Source organism: Candida metapsilosis, assembly GCF_017655625.1.
Source record: "Candida metapsilosis strain BP57 chromosome Unknown scaffold6, whole genome shotgun sequence".
Lineage (NCBI taxonomy): Eukaryota > Fungi > Ascomycota > Pichiomycetes > Serinales > Debaryomycetaceae > Lodderomyces > Lodderomyces metapsilosis.
In genome coordinates, this window is record NW_027138164.1 from 687201 (window position 1) to 699844 (window position 12644).

General features: G+C 39.1%; 3 protein-coding genes across 3 annotated transcripts; 1 reads left to right on the top strand and 2 right to left on the bottom strand. All coding sequences in view use genetic code 12, as the record gives it.

Annotated features, from left to right (window-relative positions):
- Position 1: 1 nt before the first annotated feature.
- Positions 2–7261, bottom strand: CAS4 (Cas4p; the record flags this gene model as incomplete). The annotated part of the gene is made up of 1 exon (XM_067693574.1): positions 2–7261. The coding sequence occupies one exon, from the start codon at positions 7259–7261 to the stop codon at positions 2–4; it is 7260 nt and encodes a 2419-aa protein (XP_067547283.1).
- A 650-nt stretch (positions 7262–7911) lies between these two features.
- Positions 7912–11115, top strand: MET18 (Met18p; the record flags this gene model as incomplete). The annotated part of the gene is made up of 1 exon (XM_067693575.1): positions 7912–11115. The coding sequence occupies one exon, from the start codon at positions 7912–7914 to the stop codon at positions 11113–11115; it is 3204 nt and encodes a 1067-aa protein (XP_067547284.1).
- Positions 11116–11182: 67 nt separating this feature from the next.
- On the bottom strand, positions 11183–11833 carry I9W82_004499 (uncharacterized protein; the record flags this gene model as incomplete). Its single annotated transcript, XM_067693576.1, has 1 exon — positions 11183–11833. One exon carries the CDS (start codon positions 11831–11833, stop codon positions 11183–11185), a length of 651 nt encoding a protein of 216 aa, XP_067547285.1.
- Positions 11834–12644: the final 811 nt, after the last annotated feature.

Consider the following 12644-nt stretch of genomic DNA (forward strand, 5'->3'; position numbering starts at 1 on the left):
TCTATGGAAGCTTCTTTCTAGATCTCTTGCCCATCAAACCATCCAATCTGATATCAGGCAGTTCAGCGCCATTACTAACTCCATTAACACTTGCTCCTCCCTCAATGCTCTCCCTTTCCTTTCTATTCCTAAATGGGATATATGAGCGTCGTGGAGCTGCTGAAGATAAAGCTGCCGCTGAAGCTGCTGCTCCTGTTGCTGCTGCCGCCGCCGCCGCCTGTTCTGCCTCACCAATATACTCCAACAAGTTATTTCTCGAATTCAACGTCTTGTTTAAAATGGCAGACACTTTCTTGTCATACGTGTTTGGTGCACTTTCAATTGGAGCTCTAGGAGCCTCTTTTCTCTTTTGGGTGTTGAAGAAACTGTCAAAGTCGTCAAGGGCCGCCCACATATTACTCAATGTTGTTTCATCAACACTAACTGATACTGCGTCTTCGTGTATACTAGGGCTGTAGTAATCCTCCATGTGGAATTGAATCTCTTCGTTGTTTTCCTCAGTGGTGGCAACGCATGTAGAAAATACTGCATGGACATTGTTTCTTGTACTGGCAGCAGTAACAGCGGGCATGGGGATAGACCATCCACTCTCCTCGGGAATTCCAAACAACGTAGCGGTATTCTCATACTCCTTCTTCACTGTAGTATTGCCCAAACTCATCCTCAAGATATCCCTATCCATTAAGGAACCCGAAATCACATCTGTTTCATCTAGCACCTCCAATGCCTGCTCGGCAAAGTCAGTAAGAAGCAACCGCAACAATGGAGAAATCAAATCAGCACCAAGTCCAATAAACTCCTCCCTTTTGAAGTCAATGTAGGGGATGATTGCTTTGAGAAAGTACAACACTTCTCTCCTGATAAACTCAGTTGGATTGGATAGCATTTGCAAGAGGGATATAAGAATCATCACCTCGTAATCGGAGTACAAGTGTCTCATAGTGGTGACTAACTGCACCACGAAATCCTTCTTTGATCTAAACTTGTTTTTGCCTAATGAGATTAAGATTTTTGCTAGTGGCTCTGGCGCAAGGTTGGCAATGGCAGTGGCAGTCTTCTCAATCTGTGGTACTGTCTTTGTTTCCAATGCATTGAGGAATACTGGCATATTGGCAATCAATGCGGTAATCACTCTTGTGTCACCCATGCCCACAATTTCTGAATCCTTCAAGGGAAGCAACTTGTCAATAAAGTTTAATGTGGGTTCCCAAGAAACGGCTGATCTCAACCCAACAGTAACAATCTGTTGCAATCCTTCAAACTTGCCCTCCCATTTTGGTGGGAATGTTGAAATAAGACAGTTTATAGTATCATTTGCATTCAAGTCAATCTTGGAGATGAATTTATTTATGGTCGACAATACCTCAATAAATTCTTGCTCATGTATGGTACTCAAACAAGCAACACTTGACCAAAAATGTTGTGGGAAATCAATCAACATTTGCGAGTCCAATTCAGCAGCAATTGCATTCAAAGTCATCAAGATCTGCATAGCAAACCCTTGGATATCGGCAGACTCATCAGAAATAGTATTCGACAACCGATGAAACATTGCCTTCAAGATACTCAAATCAAGGAATGAAATAAGGACTCTAAATATCTGAAACGACCGGCAAGCACTGTGTCTCACAGCACACGTAGTACCCCAAGTCAATGCAATTCTACTCCAATCATCTTGCAATGTGGGTATAGAGAACACCTGAAGAACATTTCTCACTAATGAAATCATATTGTTTGGCGTTCGAGCACCTTTCTTATCAAGATCGTCATAAACCCATAAAGTTCGTATATGGTCTTTGTTTCTAATGTGAGATATTACATCACTCGGTCCACGTAATGCGTGAATCAATCGAATCAATAACCTACCAGCTTGCTCTCTAACCAATGTGACATAATGATCCAACAATGTGAATGAGATGTGAAGTAACAAGGGCAATTTTTCCACAACAAGGGGACAGTTTTCCACCAAGTCCACTAAAAAGATGACCGATATCTGTCCAAGTGAAAAAGCAGCATCCTTTTCTGTATAATCAAGCACTTCGGTTAAATCTGACACATATGGGTACTCCCTAGGAATATCAATTGGCTTTGGTCCAGGAGGAATCATCATCTTGGGTTGTAAATTGCCAATCAACTTTTTCAAAACGTAATGCTTTTCAGTATGTGCAGCTAGGTAATTAATCACTTGTCTTGCCTTGTCAACAAGGAAAGCATTCCTATATTCAAGACATACGTTGAGTATGTACTCAAAGATGATGTCAAAATTGTCCTGAAGTGCCACCCACATTGCCTCAGAATCATACTTGATTGAAATTTCAAGCAAATTGTTTAAAATCATCACTGTGTTGGGCAGTGGCGGCGCCGATGGCGCATCCGTATCCAGGGTTAATTTAACCCTCTTTAGGAATGTGGTCAAGAATATTGCCAAATTGTCCCTGGTGGCAACACAGTTGTAAAACTGACACATGTAGGAAATACGGGTATACAACTGATCTGTTTCACTAACGATCCCAGCAATCTCCTCAAGAGCTCTTTTCCTTCCAACAAGATTATCCCCGTAAACATTCTCTGCAAATTGATCCAAAGTTGGCCCAGCCAACCTTTTTTGAAACTCTTGTAAGAGCTTAAATGCGGATATTCTTACTTGAACGTTGTTATTACCACACAAGAAACATGCCAACACAAACAACTCATCCAGCACTTCATCCAGCTGATCCTTTAAAAACGCATCCACGTAAGAGCAAAAGTAAATCGGCATCGACTTCAGGTCAGTACAGCATTGCTTAACGACCTCGGACACAATATCCACATGGCTAGAATTGTTTTTAAGTAAATTCTCCAATGCCAACTTCCCAGTTTCTTGTACTTTATCATCTTCCAATACTGCATGGATCCAATTCAACAACACTGGTATATCAAACGAAACATAAGCCACACCAGCCCCTGGGATGTCAAGTTCCTGAGTAATTTTTCCCAGGCATAAAATCGCCATGCAGCTCAATGCCGACTGCTCGAGCCTCTTTCTCTCAAACTCCAAAAGAGCTATTGCCGAAGGTGAATCCTTCCTCTCGTTAATCTTTTGCGTGATGATGTTGTATCGTTCCTCAGTTATCCCACTCTCTCCATATCCACACCATTCCTTAAGATAGTTGAAACAGGATATTCTTGCCTCAAATGGTAACCACAAGTCCAACTTATCTCCTTGCAAAGCTAAAAATACATTTTCCAAAAATTCACAAAAGTAGCGACGCATTCGTTGAAAATCGATATCCACTTGAACTTGGCTTAACGTTAAGAACGACTTGGTGTTCTTGACAATCGAAATCAAGTCAGCAACAACAGAATCGTCGTCGTAGATATCATTATGCTTTTCAGTAATATTCATCAATATATGAATGACCTCGATTCTAAACCGATCATCGGCAAAATTCCTCTCCTTCCATTCATGAACCACCAAGGGAACATTTTCTAAAAACGTTTTGAAAATGTTGACGTTGACATGACTTAATCCAACAATAACTGCCTCCCTCACCATCATTTGATGCGACTTGAGCAATGGTAAAACCATACGGAAAATGGACTTTGCACTCGTGATTTTCTGATGCTGGATAAACATTTGCAACGACTTCTTTCTCCCGTGTGTTGGTTGAGTGGGGAAGGAGATTTTCTGCTCATTAGTTGTTGTCAATGTAATACATGCAAACACCAAGTACAATTTCCACTGATTAACCAACACTTCAGGAGGCACAACCGGCGACTGCCTTGAAAATAATGATGATGTGTTTGACTTGTAATTTTCAGAAAATTCCAACACCAATTCATGCATTTGCACTAAGCAGACACAAACTATATCACGACACATGGCCACCGGCATGGGACACTTGACAAATAAAATCTCAAGAATCTTTGGGTACAATCGGAACCACATTGTGGAGTCAATCCCATAATCAGATTCAGCAACCTTGACCAATACATTTTTTTCACTCTTCAATCTAGCTAATCTTTGTCGTTCAGGGAGACTCAATTCCTTCTTGAATGGTTTGATGATATCGTGGAAATCGAGTCCTTCTAGTATATGTATGATTCTCGTGCCAACATCAGCAGCAAATTTGGAAGAGCTTCGAGAATGCTGTTTTGTATCTTTTTCTTCCGTTTCAGTAAGATTGTATATCGCTTGATCAAACTTATCAACAATGCGCAACACGGCAATCCCATAGGAACGTACTTGAGGATCTTGTAAACAAAGAAAGAATAATCCATTACCTTCAATACTCTCCACCGAATTGATAATTGTCTTCCATTCCAATTCATTCCCAGTGTTTGGTTTCAACACTTGCTTGTGATTGATCTGATACAACTCATTCAACACGTCCTTATTCATCAACTCATCGTCTTGCGCTAATGGGTTCCTCGTTGGATCATTCTCCACCTCAAACAGTTGAAACCACGTTTCAAGCAACTCTGTGTACAATTTCAATAAAAAGATAAACGTGGGGGAGTTCAAGTAATTAGAGTCATAAACCAAGCTGGTCTTTTCCGACATCTGGAAAGCAAATTTGGCATATATGTTCAACAAGGATGTTGGGTTTTTCCTCATGCATAGTGTCTTTAATGCACGCACTGATGCATCTTGTATTCTTTTACTCGTATGCACCGCATTTCGAGTTAACAATTCCACCAACTGGGCTGCTGGAAGGCCGCTAGCACAATGTGTCTCGCCTTGAACAGGCACCATAGAGTACGGAATTGCATCAATCAAATCAGCAAGCAATTCCAAGTGAACAGGCTTTAGTGTCTTTAACTCGCTATTGAAGAACCCAAATGGTGACAGTGACTTTTCCACTCCTGAATCTACCAAGGTAACACCGTACTGATGGTCAAGCATTTTCAAAAGAGTGCCAAATGTACGACCAAACTCGTCATGGAATGACACATTTGTACTGTTTTTGGCAACAAATCGAAATGGTGTATTCACTGGAAGCACCTCCGCTTCGATCCCTGGAAATGGCGGTCTATCTTTTCCTTCAAACTCCTTCAACACTTTAATATAAGACCGTACCACCAACATGAGTTTTTCCGCTTGCAAGTGTTCCAAAGATTGACTATAACCTTCACGTAGTAAGCGAAGCAATACATTTTCAAGGGTATAGTTGAGGTGATTATATCCAACAATTTGTATCATATGTGCCAACGCACCAATAAGCTCATTATCAGGGGAAAGCCAATGTTTCTTACCCAACATTGGATTAAACAACACCAATTTGAAAAATTCATCCAATTTCTTAATTGTAGAGTTAAGGGAATCAGGAACTCGATTGAAGTAGACCCATAATAAACGGCTAATGTAAACCACAAACGCAGTCTTTTCATGTATATCAACCTTTGGCTTCAACTTGAATGCATTTTGTTCAATAATGGCATACCATTTGGAAGAGAAAAGTTCTTTTCGAGATACAGATAAGGTTGCTGTAATCACATTCATCAAGTGAGACCAGCCATTGCCAAAGTTGGACGTATGGGGGTGTAAAATACTGGAAACACCCGTTGCAGACGACTCCGGAAGTTTCCTCCACATGTCAATCGCTTTATTGTAAATCTTTTCAATCCCTTCATTCCATCCAGGATCATTGGCCTCGGCGGTCAAATTGTTCGCCAAGGGAAGAACCAAGTTGGAGATGGAATCGCAATATGCATAAAGAGCAGCTTCATTTGTAGTTCTCTGGAAGAACTTGGCAAGGATTTGAATAAACTCTTTACTATCTTCAAAAAGCTCTGGTGGGTAGTGGTTCAACTTGAGATACTTCATTCCTGAAATGAGCAAATACAAGCTTGCCTCATCCTCATGGTTGATCCGCTGTGGGAGCTTTTCCAAATCAAACACAAATCGGTCACTAACACTGAGAAATCTCTTTTCCGACATTAGTCCTAGTAATTGAGCAAACAATGTCCAATTTGCAGCACGAATTATCGACTGGCTCGTACTTGCAGGATCTGTAGTCTTGAGCTGATTGTAAACAATCTCCTCCAACTTGTCTCCAAGATCATCTCCCATGACTTCGGTGGGAGTTTGCTTAACCACTTCCATAAGCACCCTACACAATATGTATATTGACACCAATGACTTTTTCTCGGCATTGATAGCTGTTTGTTTAACAACATCAACTTGTGAATCAACCACTTGCTTCTTTTTTATAACCTCTGGGTCTGAAGACAGGGTTGATGTGGATGACTGATTGCGACGATGGGTCTTTGACTTGCTTCTCATTATTGAGATTGATCTTCTTGGTTTCGGATGAGGATGTGCCACCACTTGATTCTCCTCGGGAAAGGTCTTTCTTGCATGAATCATAATCTTTTCCACTTCGTGTGCTGCATTTGAAGCTAATTCACTTTTGGATTTCCTCCAAAACATGACACTATCAATCACTGGTTTAGGTTTCCTCCTTGCAATATATCCTAGTGACTCAACGATTTTATCAAATTGAGGGTCTGCTCCCTCAGCAAAAATATTGAATAGCGAAGCATCATCTGTGACTGAATAGTCGAGAAATAGATTTAGTTTCCTCTCGGCGTATCGTACAAATTGAGTGAATATAATATGTAGCGTGTATTCTGTAGGAGTTTTGAATTCGGTGGCCAAATTTTTCCGCAAAAGCCCTTCATTTTCATTCATTGTGAGCACATTTTGCAATGAGGCGGATGATAATGGTGCCGGTAGCTGTGGTGAAGGTTCAGTGCGATCGTGTTGTGGTAATATCGACATTGGAGACGCTAGCAGATGGTTCAATGACATTTGTGTGTTTTGCGACTTAAGAGCAAACTTGGGCGTTTCCATAGGTCCAACTAGATCTTTAGCTTCAAATGGATGTAGGTCGGCTGAGTTTTCATGATAGTGTCCATTTACAGGTGGTGGTTCTTGTAATTTAAATGTAGTTTTATGTTCATTGAGATTGTTTGGTAAAAACGACAAGCCAGTTGCCAATGGTGGAGTATCTGCTTGACCATAGTCAACATGTTGAGAACTTATATGGTGGTCACTGCCAAATGAAAAACCAGAACGGTTCTTATAGCTCAAACTATCGAGTTCAATGTTGTCCATGCTTACTTCCTGTATTTCTGGCTCTTGATCAATTGATCGGATATTGTTCGTGGTGGAGGTTAACTCCTCTGTGTTGCTAGCTTCGGCTGCTTCATCATCGGGGATGCCACTTTGTTCTAGCTTTGGTATGTATATGGAATCCAAATCTGGTATTTCAATCATTACTGCTGGCACATGTAAGCTGAGACCTTAGACTTTAAACCTTGCTGTGTTGTTAGATAATAGTAGGTGAAATGTGTAACTGCGTAGTGTAAAGTTATATTAGGTTCTGTTGATTAAAGAAGCCACTGGTCTATGGAGTCTGTCTGTCTGTCTGTCTGTCTGTTGTGGTTTTCTTTCTTTTCCCTTTCGTAAAAATCTTTTTCGCGTAAGTCACACCACACATAAGAGACAACAGTAAAACTATACAAAGTCAAACAAACCATATGTTACTACATAGCATGCTCTATACGTAGAGGTCGAAAGAGTGTATCTGTGCTAGTCCAGATCAGAGCAGTCGTTTGACTTGAGATTGTAGAGTTTGTTGTGTTTTAGATCTACCAGATCTTCTAAGGAACTACATCCACACAAGCTGTTTCTACACTCTGAGTATACCTCCGCAATGCCTAAGCTCTTCACTCTGATCTCACTTACTTTATCTGAATAATTCTCTTCTCCTCCTACTTCTCTTTGTCTTCCCCCACACTCAATGTGTGAAACAACGCAAATTCAGTCCAGTCCAATCCAATTGAGAGCGATGGCGCGCGATGACGAAATTTGAAATTTATTTTCCAATGGTCCTAGTCTACTCTACAATCTTAATCCCCAAAAAGATGTCTGATGCTCATAACATCCCTATATTGATAAGCCAATACGTTGCATCTATTGGCAACAACAACAACAACAACAACAACAACGAAGATGCTGACATATCACAAAACTACGTTTCTGAAATCATCACCCTCTTCACTTCAAATGAACTCACATTACTTCAATTTGTTCAACACTTGGGCCCGACTTTAACTTCCGATAATGAAGTAATGAGAAGTCGTGGTATGCAATTCTTAAGCTCGGTATTGGGTCAGTTGCCTAAGCAGCACCTTTCAAGACAAGATATTGGAGTCATGGTTGAATTCTTAATGAATAAATTTGATGATAAATTGAGTTTGGTTCATGCATTGAGTGGGATCAACAGTTTGATTGGGTGTAAGCACTATACTGCTAGTTTAAACAGTGAGAAAATACTAGCTAAACTTTTGAATGGGTATGATCCAAGAAAGAATTTGGCTAAAGTTCGATACGAAGCGTTTCAAATTATGAATAGTTTATTGAACAATGTCACATTTATAACTAGCTCGGTACCTGATTTATATGTCAAGACGTTTATTCATATTGCTTCCGGTGAGAAAGATCCTCGAAATTTGCTCCAATCGTTCAAGTTGAACAAGTTGATTAATGAGGAGTTTGAATTTAATACTGATTCTGATGATGTGCACAAGGAGTTTATTACTGATTTATTTGATGTTTGTTTCTGTTATTTTCCTATATCTTTTACTCCCCCAGCCAATGATCCATACAAGATAACTGCAGAAGAGTTGAAGTTGGATTTGAGAAGAGTTATTGCATCACAATCGAAATTTGCATCTGAGTCGATACCTAGCTTGGTGGAGAAACTAGCATCTACTAATCCAATGATACGTAACGATACATTAAAGACAATTGCCATGTGTGTGGAAAATTACACTGTTGAAACAATTTCGTCACATTGGCTTTCGTTATGGAATGCATTGAAGTTTGAAATTTTACATAATGATTGTGCTGTATTTAAACCAACTATGGAAAGTATCGTGCCTAATGACTATGCATCAATCGATGATAATGATGATGTTAAAGTATTGTTTTTGACGTTGGTTATTTTAAACGCGATTGTAAAGAAGTTGCCACAACCAGAGACTATGTTGCAAACTGTGGTTGATGAGTTGGGACCCAATTTGCAAAAGGATAAAGCCAAGCCTTCAGTTGTTATATTATCATCATTGGCAAGTGCTTCAGTTGACAATTACAACTTTGTCATTGATTATTTGTTTAGTAGTAGTGGTGGTGGTGGTGGTGGTGGTCCATGGGGGAAATACTTTGGCGTGGTGGTGTCTGCTCAAGAGGATACTGATATGGACAAGAATGAGGATCTTACTTTAAACATAGCCAAGCAACGTGACCTAGTTGATAATTTAGGCTTGATTTTAATATCGCATCCACTGAGTGAATCGCACTTGATTGAGTATAAAGATCATTTACTTGTATTCCTATGTCAAATATTATCAAACTCGTCCAATTTGGAAAAAACATTGAGATGTAAAGTTGTTCAACAGTTGAGCAAATTGATGACATTAGCTAGCTTCTTATCCTTTACTAATATGCAATTGATCTTGCTGATTTTCAAAGGAATCATTGAGGAAAACATTGCATCTGGGAAAAAGGATGTTGTCGTTGATGAAATTGTGGTTAACTTGTCACTGATTATGGAGAAAGAGCCATTGTTGACATCAACCATAATTGATGAAATTGTGAATCCAATATTGGTTAAAGAGGACATTTTCGAAATTAATCTCAAGTATGTGCTTGATGTTATTCAACAATTGACTACAAATCATCAGATTTTAGAAGTTGTGTCAATTAGAATCATGAATAAGAGTGGCTTGACCATTGATCGATTGCATACCATTGTCGATTTCTTTATTTCCTTGTTTAATAAAGTGGAAACTATTCAACCATTTTTGACAAATTCATGGTATAAGAAATTCATCCCCAACTTGATGAATTTATTGATGCAGTTGGTCCCCAATGATGCACAGAGTGCAGCCGAGTTGGCATTGTTGGAAGTGAGTGGTGATTTAATTCGCATAATTATTCGATTCATTCATGTGAGTAAGCACCAATCGATCTTGGATGAAATGTGGAAAGTGTTTTGCACCAATGGGGAAGAGTGCAAAGTGTTCCAGTACCAGGGAAACTTGTTACTGTCTCCCAGTGTGTACATGTCCATTTACAACAAAGTTTTATCTGCTATTGATAAATCATGCAAGTTGGATGCTGTCAATGAGTCAGTATCTGCAGTAACAACGACAATCTTATCTACCCTTAAAGACAAGTACTTGCGAGTACAATACTTGCAACATCTATGTCTCATTGTTAACAAGTTTACCGCCACAGATTTCTTCTCCCCTGAATTGAACTTCACCAATTTGAATCAATTTGAAATCTACATTTGGACTTTGAAAGCCAAATTGTTGAAGATTGAACCTAGTGGGATCAGTTCATTGGTTGACCTTTTGGAGACTTTCCAATCTCCAACTACTCTGCCACAGCATAAGCAATTGATTATTACTGTGTTGCCTTTACTTGTAATTGATTTGAAATTGTTTATCAATACCCCAGCTGCATTATCAAGAAAGATTATATCTAATGTCAACAATCTCAATGTGAAGTTGTTATACAAACAACAGGTCTTTGAGCGGATGTTGCCATATTTGGTAAAACAAGACGGTGGTGGTAGTGATGATTCATTGAGTATTCAAGCTTTGGCGTTGATTTTACCTCACATCACACAAAAGATCTTGGTTCCTCATTTACCTACATTTATACCTTTTATAATCACCGCAATCACCACCACCACAAACTCAAACCCAGACAGTGCTGGATCATCCCAACCGCAGCAGCACTTGTGGTTGATTAACAAAGCAGGATTGAATATATTGGAAATCATTCTTGAAGAAAATGCCGTCATTGTTCAACTGAAGTTGTCGATAATTATACCTCAATTGATGAAATTGGCAACTGATACACTTACATATGATGGAGTTGTTCGTCAACTAGCTTTGAACAACTTGGTTCTTGTGTTTACAAAATTTGATCAAGATGTGGTTGAGAGATACAAGAGTTTGGTGGTTAAGCAGTTGGAAGTATGTTTGGATGATAAGAGACGTAGTGTTAGGAAATTGGCTATTGATTTGAGACAAATCTTGTATGAAATGAGGTAAAAAAAAAATAAGGGGAAAGAAGAGGCTACTTTATAGACAATTTATATACACATTTGTATATGTGATTTTATTCTAACTCTGATTCTGATTCGTTTTCATCAACTGGTGCCAAACCCGGTGTCAAACCAGGCATAGAGATCAATCCACGCTTAACCTTGTCGTCAAAATCAATAAACTCCAGCTTCGTTACATCATCATCATCAGCAGAATCATTCTTACTCTTTGGAACAATCAACTTCTTTCTTAACCTCAGTTTCCCCTTCAGTTTCAGTTGCAAATCAGCCAAAAGTTGCAGCTTAACAGCCTCAAGCTCCAGTTCAACTTCGAAATCATCAATGTGCGACAAGTTACGCACCTGATTTGTGTTTTTACGAATTAGTTTACGAATGTATGCTTTATCGGATTCAGTTTGTTGTGATTCAGGTTTGGATAAGATTTGATTATACTTGATAAACTTCTCAAATTTCTTGTCTTTTGTTTCCTTCTTTTTGATTTTTTGTAGTTTGCGTCTTTTGAGTGATTTGGATTTGCTTGTGTTGGTGGAGCCTGTTGTTGGATGGAGTTGGTTGGTTAGGATTTGCGTTGATGATAGTTTTGCATCGTCGTCTTTGGTCTTGGAAGAAGAAGAAGAAGATGGTTGAGTATGTAGTATATCTGCAAATAGCTTGTTTACTGTTTGTTCAGCTTGGTGTTTGGATGCTTTTGAAGTGAATGACATTGTTGAGTAGAACAGGAACGGCGGTGGATAATAATGAAGGAGAGATCTTACTGTATTCATGTGATGTGATGAGATGAGAGAAAATCTTCAAATGTCGAGAATTGTGTGTCGTGAACTTATGCGACACAATAGAAGTTATCATGTGATATTCACGTGAGTTAGTTGTGCATTTTTATTTTTATTTTGTTTTGATTTTTCACATGTCACTATTTCAATTTCGGAGTTTTAAATTTAGAAAACTATGTTTTGATTGAAAGCTCGGTTGATTTTTTCACTGACATAGCTCTTCAATAAGTGACTCTCACACGAGAATGGCAAACACTTGCCGAAGGGGGTGGGAAAGAAATAGCTAAGATAATAATAATTGCGTGAAGTTAGTTATTCTTAACACCGAAGAAGAGAAGGGAATATTATTTTGCATGTGAGAGTGAGTAAAGATTAAATTTACATGTATATATACACAAACTGAGTAACTAGACCTTGCATGTGCTGAACTGCCAACTTCGATGTGACAATTGCTCTTTATTTACTTTTTTTTGCAGCAAATCAATAACATTTTTTGGTATCTTATGTAGTAGTACTCTCTTCCTTTTTTGTGGTTTTCGCTTTGTGATTTCTTTTGTTCTGAATTGTGGGGGAGGGGTTGGAGAGAGAGAGCAATGAGAAATTTTGCGGATATCGGTTACGCGTATTAGAAAAGACCGCACTTTGATCTCTCATTTTTGGGGAGGAGTCTCCTCGCTTTTTAGAAGAATCTTGTGCATGTGGTGCGGTGCGGTGCCGTGTGGCTGCTAGAGGCTAGCTTATCAAT